General features: G+C 48.2%; 1 protein-coding gene and 1 long non-coding RNA gene across 2 annotated transcripts; one reads left to right on the top strand and one right to left on the bottom strand.

The window, feature by feature from the left end:
• The first annotated feature begins 809 nt into the window (after window positions 1–809).
• Window positions 810–2,761, top strand: LOC146590767 (uncharacterized). The gene is made up of 2 exons (XR_014896940.1): window positions 810–936; window positions 1,972–2,761. It is a non-coding gene; the product is annotated as an uncharacterized LOC146590767 (long non-coding RNA).
• A 3,325-nt stretch (window positions 2,762–6,086) lies between these two features.
• RBM38 (RNA binding motif protein 38) lies at window positions 6,087–22,457 on the bottom strand. Its single transcript, XM_085314109.1, has 4 exons — window positions 22,106–22,457; window positions 21,398–21,521; window positions 20,670–20,724; window positions 6,087–7,542 (listed from the first exon to the last, which is right to left on the bottom strand). The coding sequence occupies exons 1-4, from the start codon at window positions 22,271–22,273 to the stop codon at window positions 7,242–7,244; spliced, it is 648 nt and encodes a 215-aa protein (XP_085170235.1). The 5' UTR covers window positions 22,274–22,457; the 3' UTR covers window positions 6,087–7,241.
• Window positions 22,458–22,473: the final 16 nt, after the last annotated feature.

Raw genomic sequence — 22,473 nt, 5'->3', positions numbered from 1 at the left:
AAGGCATTTCCCACGTAGTTACTAACAGGAAGAGAGCCTCAAAAACACTTCGTGAAGAGACCAAGTCTTAGAATGAATTACAGTACTGTGATTGAAAAAAGAAAGCATGATTTGTATGCATAAATATAGGGAAATTGGAGTGTTCTTCACTAGTAATCTCTAACAAATCATTTCATAATTCATGTCAGGGTCCTTCACTGGCACAGACTTCAATCTCTCACCCTTCCTCAGGGGGACTGCAAGCATCTGTCCCTTCTGCTGGGTCTTCAGTAATTTAACCTCTTCCATAAGCTGGCATTCAGTGCATTTTTTGTCTGCTGTTTCACAAACGCAGTACAAATTAACAATAAAGCCTTAGAGAAGCCTCTGTCTGTGGGTTGCAACAAATGACACTGCAAATTTCCCATGCCACAGTCAAGCTGAGGCAGGAAAGGTGCCTTGTGGTTCAAGCCTCCTTGCTCCATCACATTGCTGCCCATGCTCTGTGCATGCCAGACTGGCAACTCCCTCAACAACACTGTCTTGTGGGAGCCTCTGAAGATCCCAGGACCATGCAGGGAGGCAGCAGTCTCTGTTGTGTTGCCCCTGAACTTCTCTTTTGGAGCTCATGAAGTCCACAGTTGGACTTCAGCATTTAGCTGGCACTGATAGCAGCCCTGAAGTGTAACTTCCCAGGTGAGGGCAAATTTGCAAACAGCCCCACCTGAAAGCAATATCAGCCCTCCTCTCCCCTCCTCCCCATGCACCATGAAACTGGAGGTTAATGTGAATTATCACTGTCACCCTCTTGGCTGCTGGGACTGGAGATTAAGAAGCTGTTTCTTATCATGCTGGCAGCTCTGCAGTGAGCCCGGCATCCCTTCGCTCAGCAGGGAATGTGGACTGAGCGCAAGGGCCGCGAGGCTTATGTTTCGATTTTGCTCACCGAAGAAATGAGTAAGCGGCAGTTTGGCTTTTCTTAACTGTTGCACTGAGACGGCTCTCAGGGCTTGGGTTTTGCTTGGTGTTTTTTTTAACTCATCTCAGTGCATAAATCTTTTGCTGCCAGGACGCTGTCCTCTAACACTGCACAGGCACATCGGTAGGAGCTGGCGCTTGTGCAAGCAGTTCTTGCTGGAGTTTAGCCCCTTGCACATGCAGAGCTAACAGTGTCAGCTGGGAATAGGAAGAGTAAAAACGCTGTGTGTGTGCATGCGAACATGCGTGTGTACGTGTGTGAGAAAGAAATCAAGGGTACTCACTGTGCCAACAATCTGGCAGTGCCTAATTCATTTGGAAACCCTACACAGCCCCCCCAAAAGCTGAACTTCATAGCCCACAGGCCTTTAAACTTTTGCTCTGGTTTCTAAACCTGGCCACGAATCCTGTCTGCATCCACACGCTGAGGCAGTCTCAGCCCTTGTACCCCAACCAGCCCCACTGAGTGACCTTGCTGTCACTTGCCTGGGTGCCCAGACACAGCTTGTGCTCCTTCGGCACGGTCTGCCACAGCAACCGTTTCTGGCAATTCAGGAAGTGGCTACAACAAAATATTCATGCATTCTTCATCTTTATTAGACTTATGACCTGGATAGAGCCAACATGCATAAACATTTGGATTCCATTTATTATTTTTTCTGCAGACTTTCTCTCTGCAGCAGCAGAGAGGTTGGGTTTGCTAGAGGGGGCACCGAGTGGCAGRGATGAACCATGGGGAGCCAGGTGGAGGGAAGGGGCCAGGAGCATGAGGCTGGGTGCTGTGGGGTGGGAGGCAGAGCCCACAGCCGGCCGTGGTGCTCTTTGGGCGCTTGGACCATGCCCTGCTACAGCTGGTGGTGCCTGCAGAGGATGCTGGGCTGATTGGTCTTGTGGGTCATGGCAGCACAGCCAGCATTTAAACAACTTTTTCCATTCAAGCTTGTGCAGAGCTCCTGGAAGGACCAGAACATTCATCTGGATTGCAGATGCCCTAAATATCTGTTTTCTTGACAGAGCAAACTGAGACTAAAGAAGTCCTCATGGCTGGACACATCTTAAAAGCTTGGTGTTTGGATGAACAGCTCTCCTCCTGCCTCACAGCGGCAGGTGCTAAGCACTGCTGAAGTGGCTAGTGGGCTGCAAAGCACCCTGGGCTCGGTGATGGCACTGTCCCTGGGGCCGCAAAGGACCTGCTGGGGCCACGAACAAATCTGCTTTATCACACAGTGCTTCTGTCATGGCCATTTCAGCACTGCTGGCACTGCATTAAATTGCTGGGCTCCTACAGCTCTGCAAATCCTTTGTGAGCCGTTTTTGTGTTTTCATGTGTGATCAGCAAAAGGAGGATATGCTCCTGCTTTCCTGAAAGAGGAAAAATCCAGGGCTGCAGGAGCCTACAACGCACATTCAGCACGCACCGGCCAGGCGAGCTCCCTGCCCTGCACCAGTCRTTGGCCCTCCCTGCCATGACACGTCTGAGCACCTGCACGTCTGCAAATCCATCCTTGCTGCTATTGCTATTATTATATGGGCCTCAGTCTAAATTATCTTCTAATGTGCAATTCATCTGGCATCTTCAGCATTCAGGCTTTATAAAGCAGAAGTTAAAAATACCAATTGAAATAAGGTATTATTATATATTCACTTATTTACACACACACACACACACACACACACACACACACACACACACACACACACACACACACAAATATATACAGAGAGATTATAAAACAGAACATGCAGTTAGTTCATTGTACTAAAATTGTATGAAATAAGGAATAGCATGAACTGTTGAAAAATATTCTGTGGTGTTCTGGTGATTTTTCCCTCTCCTTTGGGCTTGTTCTACCATGTTTATGTCTAAAATTTACAGTATCTCCTAATTTTAAAGCCAGATCTTAGAAAATTAATGATACTATTTATTTCATTTTACTAAGCCCAAGCTTTATGTAATTATAAGTTGAAGTAAGTATAACCGAATGTTATTACTTGGGAAAGCAAGTGGATCTCTCAGTCTACACTAACCACCAATGTTTATCTAGAAGTTGAGATTAAATAAAAACTGCTCAAGCATGCTTAGTCTGATTTTAAAAAATCTTTTGACTTAAACATAATAAGATGCTTAGTGCTATTTTCAAAACAAGAAATATTTCTAGCTCATTTAGAAAATGCCATGCTCTCTGGCTTTACATGTCTAGATGCTTTTTAAAAAAATCTGGTTGTCGGAATTTCGGGCTCATTGAGTCAACGGAACTTAATGTTCAGTTTGCCTGAGCCACTTCTGAAAATGGGATTTGAGCTTCTCTATTGCTTCAGTCCCTTATTAATTCCACCTTAGGCCTCTTCAGCTCATTTTTGTTTAAAATCCGGTATGTTGGCTCTTGAAAGATGATGGAAAAAGCCTTTTGTCAGGGGCCACCAATGCTAATGGTGCACGTGTGTGCGTTTCTCAGCCCGCGCTGGGGCTGGGGCAGGACGCAGCCGGTGCACCCACTCCCGCTCGGCTCTCTCCGTTATTCAGGGCACGAGAAGAACCGATTTGTTTCATACCAATGGGAGATTTTGTTTTGGTTCCCCCCCCCGCCTCCTGCAAGTTTGGGAACGTCTCTGCAGCACCCCCAGGGGAGAGCACGGCCACTTCAGCGCCGGGGTGGCGATAAGGGCCGCCCGCGGGGGCTATCGGGCTGACCAGAAACTTTTCTGGGAACTATCTAGTAAAACACATGACGGTCCCCCAGCCTGGACGCTGATACGTGACGGGCATTCACAGAGTGCAGCGCAACAGTCAGTTGACTTTGTTATTCAAACTATTTTAGTGATGGTTTTTAATCCCAGGCTTACGTTTTCCTTTTTCTTTCTTTCTTTTCTTTTTTTTCCCCCCCCTTTCTCCTTTTTCTGAACAAGGGAATCTCTACGCTGGCAGGATTTAGAGAGGCACAAAGGAGGGAAAAACAAGTTTCAGCCACAGAAAGGGGAAAGAAAAAGCAAACTAAAAAAAAAAAACAGAAAAAAGGAAAAACCAAACCCCCAAACCATGCCGTTAGCATTTCTTGTATGTGAGGGGATAAAACCCTTTATTTTTTTTTCTCTGAACTTTGTTTTAAAGCACCATGCTCGGTCTTTGCCTCTCAGCTCTAATTTGCTTTTCGGGGGGGGGGAGGATTCGGGATGGGGTACGTGGCGCGGCTGGCCGGGGTTCGGCTGCGTGGCAGGGCCGCCGGCTGCGGCAGGAAGCAGCCGGGTGCCCGTGTGGCCTCGCGAGATAAAGCGCGCGGCCGCACCGAGGCCTCGGCCGCCGCTCCCTTCCCCTCCTCCCTGCTGCCCGGCCCCTTATCACCAGCTAAAGAAACGTGGGTGCGAGGCCAAGCTGCAGGCCACGGCCCTGTCTGCCCTTCAGCGGCAGCCGCGCGGAGGGTGGCCGGCGTTTGGGTCTGTCTTTGGGCAGGGAAGACGGCGCCACGCTGGGGAAGGGAGCCACAAGATGGTGGCCGACCCTGACCAGGCGGCGCGGCAGCATCCGCCGCCTTCACGCGAAAGCTCCCCGCCCGCGACAGGGAGCCGCGCGCAGCTGAGCCCACACAGCTTGAAGTCCGCCCTGCCAGGGCCAGCGCGGTGGTTTTCCAGGAGGAATTTGAAGTTTCCATGCCAACGGGGAGGCTGGGGAGATGTTCCCTCAGAGGGGGTCAGCCATTATGTGGTGGGCGGGGGGGACCACGGCCAGGAGAGGCCGGCGGCCACCCTGCACCAGACCATCACCTCCTCACGGCACTCGGCAGCGCTCCCGGTGCCCCTCACGGCACTCGGCAGCGCCCCCGCCGCCTCCGTTGCCGAGCTCCAAGGCCAGTGCCACGCTTCCCACCTCCCTCGGCAGCCGGGGCCTTCCCCAGCCGCCCTCTCGGCGACGCGTCGGACGCTGTGCTTTCTCTCCCCAACAATTTTCTCTGAATTTTCTCCCTGCGACACGGTGAGCCGCATGGAGCGGCRGAGGATTGCCCTGTTATTCCACCCAGCTGCGCTTCCGCAGCCGGCAGGTTGGGCAGTGGCTTAGGTGCGGTGGTTTCTTTTCTTTTAAGACGCACTGGACACATTTGTCAACTAGAAATTAATCTTCGGAGGCCTCGGTCTCCCTGCTGAGGAAGGAGGAGGTCCTGGCTGAAGACGAGGGCCGGCATGCGGCACCAACGCAGAGCTCAGTCGTGGTGGGGCTCTGAGAGCCTCCAAAACCTGCCCCCTGCCTCTCTCCCCCTCTAACACGACTGCTGCTTAACCAGCCCTGGTAGCACTTCTTTTGGTGATTGATGAAAAACCCAAGGCAAGATATAAAGTAATGAGAATCCTTCKGTGCTTTTACAGAGATGAGTTAGATAACTAGTATGTTAAAAGAGAACCACTTTATTCACTTTTTAAAACACATACGTGAAGTTTGTAATTGTCAAAATTTGAAAACCAAATGACTAAAGTAATGACTAAAGGCAAGGGAAAGTCAAAAGCAGCCACATGAGTAATGCGAAGGAGGCTTGGGGCGTGAAAGCACCATGCCACGGAGCTTCACGGCTGCCTGCAGCCTGCCTAAGCCCTGCCAGATCACAGCAGCCCGCAGACACCCAGCCCTTAACCAAGGCAGCACTTTGGTATACCACGGACTTCTGGATGGATTCATCTTGAGAAAAAAAAAAAAACTTATTTTAAACAACAAGGAAAGGAAAATGCTTGGCAGGAGGCAGATTTTCTGGCAAAATCCTGAGAATGCTGGGCAAGATCCCACTGGCACCCACTGTCTCACATCCCAGTTCTACACCTGAGCTGTGCAAGCTGTCAACTCTCATAGGATGGCAGTGTTTTACACTGCTGCTCTGCACCGGTGAGGCGCGAGCACCTACCACTACAGCCACACGGTCCCCAGTCGGGGTGCAGGCTGAGGCCCCATCCTGGGCACTCGGCACCCTGCAGACATCGCACTGCCCCAGGGCTCCTACCGCGCTTCACTGCACGGGGCGGACCCCTGCTCTGAAACCACCCTGCCACCTTCCCGGGCCAAGGCCCAACGCAGCTGAACGAGATCCATTTGAAAGCAATCCCTAACACACTCTAGTCAAGCAAACATGGTATCATACATTATCGAAACGTTTTAAAAGTTAAAATATTTTATTGCTGTTCTTTGTAGAAATGCACTTAACTTACATTGTCTGTTCTCTTCCTTTATTTGGCTGTTGCAATATAGGCATAAAAAGGTTACGTTTACCCATTTGTTCAATGACAATACCTTTCTTTTTTTCCCCCCCTTTCACTTCATTCTTGATAGTCTCCTAAGCTTTGCTGGCCAACAGCCCCCAAAACTCTTTTACATAAATACTGTAAATGTCTCCATAGGTTGCAGCATTACAACAAAAGATCTACCGAAGTAGACAAAATGTTCTGTATTCTTGGTTGGTTTTTTTGCATTTTAAAAATATACCTAAATTTGAGATAATCTTAACAGAGTAACAATTAAAATAAGAAAATAGTACAGTGCGTTGACTAAAGGAATATTCCGCTCTCCTTCAAGCCTATATTCCCTTTTGCATGTTGAAGTGATTCAGCAATTACTTAGGAACTTTTACCTACATACAATAATTTAGTAAAATGAGAATTAAACAAGGCAGATACTATTCTTCTGTCTGCAATTCACAGCTCATGCGAATAAAATCGCAATAAATATTAAAAAATAGTTTTTCTTTTTCTTTTCTGTTTTTTTTTCTGTAAGGCATCTCTGAGTATTACAAAGTTTTTGTACAACCAAAAAATAAGATTGCTTTTTTCCATGTTCTCCGAGTACCTGTGTACCTCAACAGTAAATAAGAGGATTGTAGGTTTGGTGAGGAGGGGAGGGCTGACAGGGCAGATAGGGGTAGGGACTGGAAAGAAGACAACAGGGGATGGAAGCAGACCGCAAAGTGTGCAAGAATCTGTAGTTTTCCTGTAAAACATTTCAGTCACTTTATGAACATCTTCATGACAATATCAGTCTAGATTGGAAAAAAAAAAAAAAAAAAAAAAAACTTACCAAAGTCCTTTTTCATGAGCCCAGTCAGACTGCAAAGGTTTGGGYTTGCCCTTAACACTATAAATAGCTTAGGTATTGATACGCACCTAAATAAAGAGGACAAAATGGAGGAGGGGGGATTTCTTTTTTTTTTCCTGTTTGTTTCTTTTGTACTTTTTTTTTTGTTTCTTTTGCCGTCATAGTCGCATCCTTCCACGGTAAAAGATTGTCCTACGCGGTGAGCACGTGGGCAGGACCCTTACTGCATGCGGTCGGGTTGCAGCTGTTGGGGCTGGTACTGAACGAAAGCTGTGGCAGGCGCCGCTGGGTTGCTGGCGGTGAGGGGTGGCTGGACTGCGCCCGTGTAGCCGTATCCCACAAAGCCAGCAGCGGGAGAGGCAGCGTAGGGGTACTGGTCGTAGGCAGCGGTGGTGTATTGGGAATAGGCTTGGCTTGCGGTGGTGTAGTCAATGTAGGGAGACGTGATAGACTGCACGGGGGTAGGGATCACCACGCTGGGCTGAATGATAGCTTGAGGGTAAACATAGTGAGGCGTGAGTCTGTGGAGTCAAAGACAGAGAGTCAGCGAGGGCTGCTGCCCCCCCAGCCCCRCACCCTTGCCCCAAACTCAAGCGTGTCGGCCATGGGAGTGGTGCTGCTCGGTGGTGCTGCCCTCCTGCGAGGAGTGCCAGCTCAGAGTGGGTGGAAGAAAAAGCAAAATGCCCCTAAATCCAAGGTTAGAAGTAGTGYAAGGCAAAGCACAGGCTGTGAGCCCTCCAAGAGAGCTCCTGCTCCTGGTGCCCAGTCCTTGCTCTCCAGTATAGTCCCTGTAYGTCTTATCTCCTGCTGCCTAGGCTGTGGGTCTCAAATTCTTCCCCCCCTTGGAGAGCTGCAATGCAAAACCCTTAACCTGCTCACTGTGCCTTTCTGGCTCTGAAATGCCCTGCCTGTCCCCATCAGTGCTGCCTCCTGCATCTCTCAGCACTGATGCAATCAAGACTTCCCATGCTGGCATGGCAGGTGGAAGGAATCTTCTCCCTGCACAAACTCTCCTGGAGGCTCCTCAGGATCCACTCAGGAAAAAGCAACCATCACAGACAGGGAAAGGGCCTCTGGGGTGCTCCCATAGCCTCAGCCCTGCGGTCCCCGGGATGCCAGTGACCGCCTCCAAGGCCAGCCCTGTCCCCTCCTGCTGCAGCTGGTGCCCCGGTGCCAGCCCTGCCTGGCACATTTCTGTACCAGAAACGCACGGTGCCTTGTGTGCACGTGCTGTCAAAATAGCGCGCTCTGAGGGATGGCCAGTGTCTTCAGGGAATAACTGCAGGCTTCCCAGCTTGCCAGCTGTTATCACTCCCTGCACATTTAAGCTGGTGTTTCCATAACATTGGATGTTTAGGGCAATGCTACAGGGTGTTTGTTGTAAAACACAAGATATTAATTCTGGTTTTCTTCCCCTGAGTAATATTCCTCAGTAGTTACTGTGTCAACAGCCCCTCGGCCCAGCAGCAGGGCAACAACCGGCCGCCACTTGCATGCCCCGTGACCTTTAATGTCTCACTTCCAGCAGTGACACGAGTGTCTCTGGGGTGGCGGATCGTGGCTGACCAGCAAGCCGCCCGGCTGCGCAGGAACGCTGAAGGATGGCCGCTGCCTCTGTGCCGGGAGGGCGGCTGGTGGGTGCCAGCGCTGCCTCCCTGGGACCGGCGCTGCTGGCCACCACTTGCTTCCACACCCGTGAGCTTTGGGATCCAGGCTTTAGAGCCATGCCAGGCCAGCCAGCCTGGCCCCGCGGTCCCTGGGGCCTTAGGCATCTCCTCCGTCCTTTCGATTCAGGCCCTAAAGTGCTGCTTGTAAACAGCCCATTGGCCCCAGCCCTGAGGAATTTAGTAATTCTTCTGCGAGGAATTTAATAATGCCACAGTCAATTAAAGTCTATAGACTGAAAGATCCTGGAGATGATTACTGCAGGATTGCCTACTAATTTGCTAGAAACTGYTAATGAGGATGAGGGCAGGGGGAAAGAAGCAGAATGAAAGGGCCAGATCTTCCAAAGAGGCYACAAAAAATGGCAATATATAGGAATAAGAGCAAAAACTATGCAAACTTGAGGTTAAATCTGTCCACACAAACTGCTACAGTCCAGGCAAAAATAGGTAATTGAATGTATAACTAGAGTGCCAACGATATCTGCGTGCACAGCTCTTGAGAGCAGAAACTCTGCTGTGCACAAGCTTGACAGATTTGGGACTTGTTTAAGAAATCGCTGGTGACAGTCTGCACACCCCTAACAGCATGTGACCACTGAAATATCAGAGCCACGTGCACCAAAAAATGCATGCTATGGAAAAAGTCCTTTTGGCCAGCTGCTTGCTAAACTGCACAACGGAACAGCAGTAACCAAAAAACATCCTCAAGAGATATAGTCTCTTTCCACTCTTCCATCCCAATTCATTTTGGCAAACAAAACAAAAACACAAACAAACAAAAAAATAATCAAGACAAAATTCCATAAAGAGCTTATGCAGATCCAAATATCTTCCAGAGTTTTGTGGGGATTTGTGTGACAGCACATTTCAACCATGACCACTTTTAAAAGCCTCCTACAGGCTTTTCACAAGACATAGGCTCGTGCATGCCTAAACTGCTTTTTAAAGCAGCTCAGCTGCTCATGAAAAGGATATCCTGCCCACTCACCCATCTGATCACCAGAGTTAGAAACATGAGAAGATTCCTTGGACAACTCAACAGGAGGATCAAGTGCTCTGGTGCTATGTGGAGACTCCTAAATGGGAACTGGAAATTGCTGGTGGAAGATTCACTGGTTTTCACAACTCAATCTGTCCCCTGAGCTTGGCTGTCCTAGGTCTTAGCRACTACCTACAATATACTGGGATCTATGTGAGTCTGCACGTGTTAGCTCCCTCTATCCAGCTGTTACAAGTCTGTCTCCATTTGCTTTCCAGCCAGTGCTAGATGGTTTAACTCACTCTGCAGGTAGGAGACAGGGAGAAAGGCTTCCTGCAAACAAGCGCACATTGGAACAGAGTTTTACGTTGTTTCCCCATTCAGATCCAGACTGTGATCTTTCTTAAGGCAATTTTCATTATGACAGCACTACTGCTAATCCTTGCCCATCACAGTAACTGCTGCCTTGGAAATCAGAGTCCTCAGATAAAATAGGGCTGCCTCAGAGTAGTGCTGCATCAGCACCTGGGACAGCAAGAAGAGGGATGGCTGTGAGCATCATCTCGATTTTTGGCTGATTAGAAGAAAGAGCACCTCCAAGGGTCACAGCCATCCCAGGCTTAGTGCCCAGAGAGGGACCTCATGGCCCTTCATCCTCAAATACACAGTACTCAACATCACTGTTTGACTAACAAGAACAAAATGAGGTGACGAATTTGCTCAGTCTTGTTTGGTTTAGTTCTGATCTAAATTAAGGCAAAGGTGGCTGAATCAGAACATGAGGTTAGGTGCAAGGTCAGACCTAGGGCTCGTAATGTCTTACACTCTCTCATCTGCTTGCAGCGGGACAAGCCTTTTCAGAAGAGCTGACCCCAGTCCAAACCCAGAGGTTCGTTCATTTTTGTTATTTCTGTTTTGTTTAAATAATGCACAGATACAACATTGCCCTCTGAGCCTGTCACAGTCTGGGCAAAGGCTCCCCAGTGGCTCCGATACAGCGTCGAGTGCTGACAGAGCGCCAGAGCCAGCGAACAACGGGTGGGAGGAAGCGGCCGTCTGGCAGCGCGGGGCCGCGGGGGCCACAGCGCGCTCCTAGGAAGGGCCGCCAGCGGAGCGTGAAGCTCGCAGCTTGCTGCCATGCCTGGGGGAGCTGGGCTCACGGTYGCAGCTCGTCCCAAAGAAACGCTGCAAATTGGTTTTGCTTTTAAGTACACAGCTYCTCCATTACAGCTCCCAAGAGGTGCTCCGAAGAGACAGCAGATCTGCAGCGTCCTAAACTACTTTCTTTCAACAAGCAAAATAACGTTCTCTTCAATACCACTTTGAATAAAAAAAAAAATCTTGACTAAGTATTCCTGTACTCCCTTTCCAAAAATAAATCCCAATTGAAAACATATATAATAAATGCACGCTAAACCCTGCTGAGCAGGGAGGTTGGACTAGATGATCTCCAGAGGCCCCTTCCAACCTTACTGATTCTATGATTCTAAACACCATACTTTATTGCACCAAAAATCACATTTGGCAACTCCAGATTCTGCTTCTGTTTAAATGGGAAAGTTCTTTCGGATTGTGAATTTTTAATAACTTAGCTAGGAATTTCAATCAGGATATTATGCAGTTCGGACTTAATCTGAATTAGAGAAACAGATGGCAACTCATTTATCAATCAAAACAAAACATACAACCCAAAGTAAAGTCAGCTTTGATTACTAGCAGCTACAAAGAAAACACAAAAMCAGTGCGGTACAATGAAGTTATCTGCTGGCTAGATTTAACATCCACAGAAAGGTCCTGCAATATTGTCTCCATTATTTTTGAAGATGATCTTTTGAAAAACATACATTTTTTTTGTGTTGTTCTTCTAAAAATCACCAAGCTCTAATCTTAACTTCTAGAATGAGTCACATCTGTGTTTTAAGATGCCTTTCCCTTCTTCGCTGCAGCTTGCCTCCATTTCTCACAAGAACCCTGCAAGCCAGAAGAGAACTTCATCTAGGATACACAATGTGATTATAAARCATCAATCAAGTGATCAGCAATCATCACCACACATCAAAGTCATCCCGTGAACAGCAGACATAAGAGATGTTTATGACATTACAAATAATCACTGGCAAAGGCCACAAAACACAATGAACGTGGTCAAACCTAAGTTTAGAGCCAGCAGTGCCTGCGGGAGGGACTCGGGAGGGCCATCGCGGTGCAGGAGGGCAGCAATCAGGACCGCGACACTAACCCACGCTCGCTCCTAACTACGCGGCACGACACCACACTTGCCTCAGGATCCAAATTAAAAGACACAGAACAAAAGACATGGTTACACAGCCGTTGGCAGAGGAGATGCAGACTTGGGTTCTGCTTTTACTGTGCAATATAATAATAATAATAGAACAAAAGCAGCTCATTTTCATTGCAGTCCTCAGTGGAGAGATCTGAATGTGTTAGGTGAGGCTTGCCGCTGGGAGTGCTTTTGGCTCCCCAGGAGGTGCAGCCTCCTCAAAGAGACAAGCTAGGCTTGAGGAGAATTTGAAGCAGAAAGGGCTGTATTTGCAAGCGGACTTTTTAAAAGCTGCAGTTGCCTGGTTCTCTGTGCGGCACTAGCAGGGCTGGAGCACRGAGTGCCACAGGTCTTGTGTGGCTGGCGGCCAGCAGTACTCCAAATGACAGCCAAAAAGAAAGGAGAAATGTCAGGCGGCCACGTGTCCCACACCCCTTCCTAAACGGCAAGGGCAAGGAAGGAGCTTTTGAGGCCATCCCTGTACTCTAGCAGCAACTCTTGCTGAGAGTGCTCATCTCAGAGGTATTTTATATATTTGAGTATCTTAGGTAAGGCTTACACTGGGATGCATTTTAGCTGCACTTTCTAGTCCCTCCACTCCCATCCACATCCAGCAGAACTTCCTATGCCAGGGCTGTGGGTACCTCCTACACRTGGCGCAGGTCTAGGAGAACATTAAAGAGACAGGAGCTCCCGAGCTCTCCCGGAYACCTCGGCAATCGGTTTTGCTGGTTCTGGAAAGGTGGAAGACAATGGATTTTTTTGCTGCAATATTCCATCACTAGTGACAGGGAATCTCACAAATACCTGGAAAACAGTAAGGGGAAGGTGGTGCATGGGCCTCTCTCCCTGTGTGCCTGTAAGGGAGAACGAGCTGCCCTGCAGAATGGGCCCCCACACTGAAGTGCTCCATGACTAGGAGCACATGGGGAGCACCAACCTGCCCACTGCGCCAGGGCACAACACACAGGGCTCCTGGCAACATCACTGAGATCAGCACACAGACACAACCACCATGACCAGCCTCTTAATCTCTCAGAGAATAAAGAAGCAGAGCCCTTTGTGTCTGCCAGCAACAGCACGAACTCCGGCATTTGACCCTAGGAATTTGGCCTGCATTTCCACTAGAGTTGACATGTTAGCTGCCACAGAGACGCCCACACTGCCGCAACATGTGACAGCAGCACTGACAGATGTATCTGAGCTTGCTGGACACGCAGTGCTAGAGATGATGCCAAGGCAGACGATGCTGGGCATTTTAGTTGGTAGGGTATTGCAGAACGAGCTGAACACAGCTACAACAGCAATACAAAAACTACCCACCTATGGTGAAGTAACACCTCCAACCACAGCATGGATGATAGACGAAGATATATTTGGAAGTGGATTCACAAGTTTAAGTGCATCAGACAGAAGCTGCCAGGGGAACCACACCACAATAACACCAAGGGAAGCAGCAGCACTTGTATTAGCAATACTGCAATGCCACATTAGTGCTGTGGTGTTCAGTCACATCCTGCCACAACTTGCACCCTAAGAACATAATTCCTAAAGGATGCTCCCAAGCCAGCAAGTATTCAACTCAGTGGAGCCACCTGGAAACTTCAAATAAGGGGTGTTTGCAGGCTTGGATACCTATCTCAGCCCAGGCCATGTTGCCACACAGCAGCAACAGTGAGAAATGCAAGTCCTTGTTCTCAAGTCCAAATATGATGTGGAAGAGCTACAGGCTGGAGTAGAGGCCAAGCCAGACCCTGTCTGCCAACAAGGACTCCTGTGCTGGGAGGAGAGTTTATGTGGTTTGCTCACTAACAGTTTGGTGGAGACAGGACATTAATTCTGCCCAGACCACTCCACAATTCATAAGCATTTACTGACATGGGCTGGGGTTGAACCACTGACAGGACAATGAATCTTGAAGTTCCTCTATTAAAGCTGATTAAAATATGCACTGAAATGTCAATGGCTTTTGCATCATCAGCCAGCTACTTCAGCCAACTAGATTAGAGTGAACTGCACAACTCCCATGTGGTCCAGTATTAATCCTGGCCTATTACATTTGACACGGACATAATACAGCAAAGCAATCAACCCTGCCAATTTCTCAGTATCTTCTAACTAATTTGCCTGTCTTCTACTCTTCCTTCTCTGGCCTTCTGGGAAGATTTACACAGCAGCACAGGCTATACAACCAGGTTCCCTGCTTCCCTGTTGGGATGAGGATGTAAACACACAGGTGGCAACCATAAAGAAACAACCTGCTGTAAAAAAAACCATCCCAGCTATGAATCAGTACAAGAGAAAAAAAAAACATATAACAGGATTCAATGATAAACTCCACTAGTTGCTGAGCCTACCTAAACTGCTGCTTGAGAAATACAAATACCAACATAAAAGTGTAATCCATGATTTCAATCTATTTTAATTTTGTCAGGAGAGACAAAATTAATGGCACAAAGGCACTACAGCGACTGAGAACCTATCACAGCCCAGCAATGCCATCATTCATCATTTTACAGTGTTGRAGCATCTTGACTTCATGATGCAAAAAAATAATTGCCTGTAGGAGAGGATGCCGCATCCCACAGAAAAAACAAAAAGAAATGCCACTTACACCTTCTCCCATGAAGCAGTATGGGCGGGAGCAGGAGGAAAAGGGCGGCAACCCAGAGAGGTCACAAAGACCTAATCCTCCTCCTCAGTTTAACCAAAGGTCTGAGAGCAACCTCCAGAGCTCCACTGCTAGTGAGCCAGACTCAACACATTTACAGCTTTATCCTCTGCATCTCACTTCCTCCACACCCATGGGAAAAAGGAAAAGAAAAAAAAATCGACCCTCAAAGACAAGCTGAGCCAGAACAGAAATAGTTTTGGAGAAGCAGGCTGAAAAGTACTCAGGTAGCAGAGCTGGAGATAACATCTGCCTGAAACAAGAGCCATCTGGCACCAAGGAAAAAGCAACATGGAAGTTTATCCACAGCTAGTCAGCTGCACAGAGAGGAAAAAGCCCTCCCCTTTCAATTTATCAGCACAAACCCAGAAATGAATTGACAGAAAAACAGAACGTATCTTATACCAATATATTACAAGAATGCTGAGTCCTTCAATCTCAGTGTGAGAACCTCAGAGTGTTAGGCTCATACTGTTGATACAGGAGGAGAACTGGAGGCTTACAGAAATCAACCCAGAAAGCCCCAGGAACTCTGCCTTTAATTAAGCTTTCCAGTTTTCTTCTGCAATGTGAAGGAAAACAGAAGCTGCAGAAACATCTTTTAATTTTTTGCATATACCTGAAAAGTTTTGATACTAAATATGTATTAAATTGACTGTTTTCAACTTGTTCCATTTTTGAACTGGGTTTCTCCAATGATTTTTAAACCAAAATTATCAGTATATTTATCAAAACCTTTTTCTGTTGTATGAAATATTTTGAGGTAGAATGTAGAATGCTTTAAATATGGCAAAAGCAATGAAATAGCTATTTCTAAACAAAAAAATACATTCATAAAACAGGGAATTTTGTAAAATTCCACTTTAAGAATTTCAGTGATCTCTACTGCCAGTTGTGCCTTTCTTGATCTATAGTATGTAAGACATCTCTCTCTTTTTCTGTCTTCCCATAAATGAGAATCAAGCAGAGAGCTGGGGCACTGCCGCTGCCCTCTGCGCAGCTTTCCCAGGCCTCCAGAGCTGCACCTCTTTGCCCCGAACGGAGCTAGTGGAAGCTCAGCCTACAACAAAGTAGAGCAGAAACACGTAATGGTGGCAACGGGAGAAGCACAGGGGACAGCCACGGTCCTGTTTATGGGATTTACACAACGAGGAATAGGAGACTYGGTTTTAACTCTGAGGTCCAAGACTTTTCATCTTTTGTGATCATAGAATATATTTAGCTCTGGTATGTTGCTTGCTCCCATCTGTGGGGAACAAGTTCTTCATCTAAGTCATATTTAGAAGTGACCCGGTGTCCTTGCTACTAAATTATCAACACAACAACTGTCTGGTTCCCTTGCTGGTGTCCTCAGCTCGGAGGTGGGCTGGTCGGAGCTGCATTTATCATTCAWATTACTCAGGATGAGTTTAATAGTACCAAGTTACGGACTAGAATGCCAGCAGCTACATAAAAAATTATGAGATCAAGTACAAGGAGGACTGCTCTGAAAACTCAAGACACATGCACARATCTGCTGCAGCGGGGTTAAAGTGGTACCAGCCCAAACCAGGAGAATTCTAMATCTGCCACTCCTCAGTGCTCTGCAACAAGGGCAAAGAACAYGGGTCTCTACTGCTACTGGGGCTGCTCTCACATTGGCGAGGATAAGGAGCAGAGCCACCGAAGGCAACAGAATCACTCCCAGAAAGGACAGAATGACTAAAGTCACGCATTGAAAAGATAAAGTTACAGCCGGCTCAGGCTTGCCCTCCAGCGTGCACCGGCCTGCCCCCAACTCCACTGCAACGGCATGGGGCATCCTTAATCAAGGCCTGCCCCCYGCAAAAGCTCCGGTCCTGCCCTGTGCCCAGCACACCATTTACACGGCCACTGTAAAGTCAGTGTATCAGGCTGCTCTCGTTTTACATGGTCCCGCKGATCTATACAAGATGCGGGGCATCAGCTAACTGCACCCAAAACAACAGTATCAAGCCCTTGGGTCAGATATCTATTTTAAGACAGCAAATGCTGGAATCGAAGAAAAACTTAGCAAGAGCCACAAGATCGGMTCATAAGTACATATCCCTAAAAAGGAGCTCTGACTGGCAAGCATGTGGTCTGAACAACAGTAACCATTCCTGAAAATTAGCAGCTGAAGCCATTTGTAAAATGGATTTTAATRTTTCTTAGGAAATTCCCCCAACCACCCTGCCCCCCCCAAACCCTTTCATGTTTTTGGCACACGATAAACAGCAGGTGCTGGGTGAGCCAGCCCTCCCCGTGGGAGCCGCCGGCGGCTGACGGGCAGCCTGGGCTCCTGCTGCAGGCCAGCTTTGGGAAGGGGTGAGGTAGGAAGTCAGCGCGCGGGGGATGCCAGCTGACACAGGCTTAGCAGAGCAAGGACAGCGCACGCCTTTTTATAAGCATAACCACAGAAAAGATGAAAGTTTGTTTCCTTTTATTTTTAACCCAACAGAGAAGTTTTAAGGATAAACAGCTGTGAGGGAGGAGGGGAGCTGACACAAAGAGGGACTTTTCTTCACTTCCTAACTGCAGCAGCAGCAATGCATGAACTTTCATAGTCAAAGAGGTTTAACTATTTCTGACTCCACCTGAGACCAAACATGGACCAGAGCAAGCTGGCCCAGTTGCACCAGGCTTCATGAGTCCCCATCACCCTTCACTTGATAAAGAAACAAACAYGCTGTGCTACTGTGCTGCTTTAGTGACACTTTGCAGCTGTTACACCGAAATAAGCAACTCCAGAGGGACAGCGCAGTGGGGCAGGGCAGCAGGACGCTGGAGCAATGACATCCAGCATGCACCTATGGAAAGAGCTGGATCCTGCTGCAGGAGACAGTGTTCGCTTCCAAGAGCTCACCCACTTACTCAGCCGCTGCTAGATCTCCCACACAGACAGCTCCCTCGCTGGGCACCGCCGCAGGAACGTGTGCCACACTGCCCGCACCCAGAGCGGAAAGCACAGCTGGAGACCAGGCAATCCCCGCTGCCTGCACGAACTTGTGACCATCTTGGTCCCTTCCTCTGGGGCCCTAGAGGGGGATGCAAAGCAGCTCTGCCACCTCACCGTGGCTTCCTGGTCAAGTGGTCTACAGGGCTACTCCAAGTAGCTTCAGTGAAGTCTCATACATTTCCCAAAATTTTTGTAAGAGGGACACTGCTGCCATGGCAGACTGCTCCATTTGGACAGCATGCTTCCCTCGTCCTCCGATCACGGAAATGCAACTCTGTGCTGGCTGGAGGCAAAAGCTGTAGCATTCCCAGCTGCCTCCACGCAAAGTGCAGCCTCCAGGCCCGATGCTGCTTCCACAAACTCAGAGGCCGGCTCTCCAAGTCACCCTGACACAGACACATCCTTTGCCTTGCATTACTATTAAAATCTCTAGTTACGACAAGCTAGAGACTATTTTTAAAAACAGGACTACTTTTGAAAACAGGATACAGGCTCTGTGCTGTCTGTTGAACGTGTGCATGCCCTGCCAGGACAGCGGGAAGAAGGAGAGAGGCTCTTTATGGTTTCTCTTTCTGTTCCGCATACCCCAGGCAATATTTACAGCTGCCTGTGGGACTCTGGTGCTGGGGGGAAGCCTTCAGTTTATAAATAATCCTCAGTGATGTTTAGGTAATTTTCATAGTTTCCGTTCATTTTAAGTTTCACCAAAACCTGTATTTTTGCAGCTTAACAGCTCAAACATGATTGGGTTGCTGCTTTTCTCTTATTTAACTGTTTGGCAGTTGATGAATTGTTCATTCACTTCTTTCTTGCCAAGTCCAGCTCACGCACCTGGTACCCCATGTAATAGTCTTTTAGAAGACCAGGGCATGAACATTTCGCGGAGAAAGGAACTATGGTAGAGAGAGTCCTTGCACTGCCTTACCCTGAGAGCAAAGCAGAGTTTAATTCRGGAAGGGTTAGGATGCACTCCACAAGGCACAGAGTAAACGCGCAATGGCAAGTTGGTCAAGCATCCAAAGACAGAGTCTGATAAACTCCTCATCTATCCTCAAATCCCACAAAGGGCCAATGAAATCATGGACACGAGAGATTGCAAGAGCAGAGCCTGGCAGGCCTGTGCTCTCGTTGATGGTATTGAAGAGACAAAGAGGGAACCCGCAGCCAAGCCCCACTGCTTGACTGAACACCTGATGCTTTGCTTGGCAGCCACAGAGCGGCCCTTGCCATGGTGCTCAGGTAAACAGCTCCATGTTTTGCCAAACCCACATTTCCAGTGATTCTGCTCCAGCAATGATTGAATGCAATGAAATTCTTGTTTACCGATGCTTGCAAATAATGATATATAATCCCCTGCCTAYAGTCTCCTAGTTCCTGTCTCCTGGCAACTGCTAAATAATTTATAGTGCTTTCTGCTGTATGTGCTAACTGCAGCTCTGCTGGTTTAATGATGAAACCAATGCCTAAGAACTGGAACAGTAACTGTCTAGATCACAAGGAGCACAGAGTCAGTTGATCCCACACTCCTCTGTATGCGAAACTAAAAGTAAACTGTTCAAAAAGAGAAACAACTTTTTCTCCCACAGCTGCAAAGCTGAAACTGCTGTGCATGTGCAGGAAGGGCACATGCAGGAACAGCCGACTATCTGCAAGGGGAAGAGGCACGAGCTGATGCTCCTGCCAACACGAGGAGCTTAAACACGCTTCATTTTGCTCTTGTCTGTTACTGCGCATGGAAAAACCTCGCAACATGCTAGTTTTATGATCAACTTCAATTGCGCACCACTGTGCCCTTTGGAAAGCCTCTGGTGTTCACATCTTGGAGATACCATTGCTGCCTACCTCGYAGGCTCGGAAAGCTGTTGTAGTTCACATGCGAGGAGAGCAATTAAGCAGCAGCAGCTTGTCTACCTGCGCTAATGCGACTCTCGCAGCACAAAAAGAGACTCTTCATTTCATGACAGATGTTCTTCGACGCTCTCCAACAGAGCCGCAACCACTTATGAAAACCGGCATGTTTGAACCGTACACAGGACACATACACGGGGTGTGCACTATTGTGGCAACAGAGTCTCTTACATCCACAAACTCACTGGAATGAGATTACCCAGGCAGTTGGCAACTGCCAGCGTGAGGGCAGAGGAGTGAAAGTTTCTGTTTTGTTGTTAGCTCTTTTTTTTTYYTTWAAAAAAAAGCTATGAACTGAGAATAGGGAAGGAATGAAATGTTTCTGTTGACAAAGGCCAAAATCCCATCTATTTATATTAGAGAAGCACACAAAAACCACAACAGAGCAGTGCTCAAAAGCTTTAAAAAAAATGTACCTACTTTCTTAACGCTCTTAGAAAATAATAATAAAACCTCCCTATCAATATTCACTTTCTGAAATGGTGTAAAAAAAGAACTGCATCAATCATTAAACAGTTAAATGAAGGCAGTATGACAGTCACTATTGTTCTCATGAAGCACACTTGTCTTTTCCCGAGCAGCTGCCAGATCCTATTAGATGTATAAAAAGAGGACTTTTCTAACTGAGTAGGGATGGTATAAGCTATTGAAAACAGCAGACAAAAGCCCACTTTTGCAGACTATTCAAGCCTTGTATAACATCTGTCCAAAATCAATTTTTGACCTAATGTTACTTTCATTAAGTAGAAGACTGTTTCCAGTGCAATTCATTTTCTAGGATAAAACTGTATCCTAAACGTTATTATGTGGGAAACAGCAGAGAGGAAGCAGAATATCTTACTTAAGAAACACGAGAACAAAATTTGCTTAATTGTTTTGACACCTTAAGTCCTACAATAGGGAAAATATTTCCCATTTAAATTTTTCTGAATTCTTGAAGCTGGTAAAGAAGCAAGCAACATATTAGGTTTATTATGATTAAGATTTACTGAGGATAAAGGAGGATCTTTGGGAATTACACAAAAGCTCACAAATACACAAAACTTCTGAAATAAAGCACTCTGAGCATTAATAGCAGCTGTTGAAACTGTCCACTCTTAAAGGCTTTTCTCACGCATTTTAAATAATGAGGAAGTTTATTTATGAATTGATTTCAAACTGAATGTTAAGAAACATTTTCACTTACCCAAAAGGTCTCTGAATAAAGGCTGGATGTAGCTGCTGCACACCTATGGTAAAACCTACAAAAGTGTTCAGAAAACTAGCATTAAAAAAAGGCAGCGCTTGTCCCATGCAACTTGTAATACATGTGCACAACCACAGCTCAGTTCGCACGCATGTGATGAATGAAATACACGTACGTGAGCAAATTTAGAGCCCCGTTTTGAAGTAAGTTAATTTTAATACACATATGTGATATGCACAGAGACCAGACGGGAATTCAGACTAAAGAACAATGTGAAAACCCTGTTATGAAAGCTGACAGTGAACAATAATGGCTTATTTTACATATTGGGTACTGCAGTCGCTAAACTAAAAAGCAGAGTGATTAAATGGATGTTATCGTTACTGATGTAACAAGAGSGAAGAACAGGAAAACCTATTAGCTGTTGTAGAAGTTGGCTATAGCTCTGTTACAGGAGCTTGGGTGCATAATACTGATGTAACAGGTACAAGTAAGAAGATACAGGAGCGAGGTAACTGGACTACAGCGTCCTGACTCCGCAAGCAAAACAGTGAGGGATGAGCACGGATCATTGGATCGGATTAATCCGGCCCTTGTCCTGCAAGTTATTCTAATGGGGGGGGGGGGGGGGGGGAGGGATGAGCACGGATCATTGGATCGGATTAATCCGGCCCTTGTCCTGCAAGTTATTCTAATGGGGGGGGGGGGAGACGGCCAGGATGCCTCACCAGTTTGAATACTCCTTGGTTTTGCTCCCAAATACGCCAGGTTCACATTCGCTTTCCTGCCATCAATGATGGGGTTGGGATCTTTGCACGCTCTTTCAGCAGCAGCTCGGTCTGCCATGGTCACCTGGAATTAAGCACAGCCTTGTTTGTAGCAACGGTACTTTGCAAACTCTCTGGCAAAACGCGCTGAGTGGAGTTTATTTATTGCTCTATTTTGAAACCGGAGCTAAGCTCTGCTCCTTGAGAATCTCCCTTGCACAGTGAGTCAGGAAGGGGCCTTGAGGACTTGATAGAAAGGAGGGCTCTCCCCTTACGAACTCCTCTGCCGGGCTCGCGCTAGGTATCTCCCCTTGCTCCCCCCTGCCCTTCTCTGTTATTTTATTCCTATTTTTTTCAGAAGTTGGTGGTGCCGGTCCCAGCAGGCCCTGGAGCGGGGGTGCTCAGAGGAGCCCCGGGGGCAGGACACGCTCTCCGGGAACAGGCCCGAGGGGCGCCCGTCGAGGGCGGCACAGCGTGCTCCGCCGGAGCCGGGAGAGCCGCCGGGCAGCGGGGACGGACGGACGGACAGACAGAGGGACGGACGGACGTGCGGGAGGCAGCGGCCGCCCGCACGGCGCCGCCGGCCTTTGTCCGCGCGCGGCTCCGCGCTGCCCCCGCCGCGCCGCGCCGCGCCGCGCCGCGCCCCTCACCGCCGCCTCGGGCACTTACAAAACCATATCCCCGGGATTTGCCGGTCTGCCGGTCGGTGATCACGACCGCCTCCTCGATGTCCCCGAAGACCTCGAAGTACTTCCTGAGGGAGGAGTCGGTGGTGTGGTAGGGCAGCCCCCCGACGAAGATCTTGGTGAAGGTGGTGTCCTTCTGCACCGTGTGCATGGTGCCGGGCGCGGCGGCGGGCGCCCGCCGCAACCAGCATCCACCCCGCCGGGCGCGCGGGGGACGGGGGGCGCCTCCGCCACCGGCGGCGGCGGCGGGAGACCCCTGCCCCCGGCCCGCACCCGAAAACGCCGGAGGCGAGAGAAGAGCCGGGCGGGAGCCGCGGGGCTACCGCGGGGGCATGCCGCTGCGCGGCGGGC

The sequence above is a fragment of the Rhea americana genome, unplaced genomic scaffold (genome assembly GCF_003343005.1).
Source record: "Rhea americana isolate MKP2758 unplaced genomic scaffold, rheAme1 scaffold_4, whole genome shotgun sequence".
Lineage (NCBI taxonomy): Eukaryota > Metazoa > Chordata > Aves > Rheiformes > Rheidae > Rhea > Rhea americana.
Note: the sequence above shows the minus strand (reverse complement) of the source record. Positions and strands in the feature narration are given on the sequence as shown.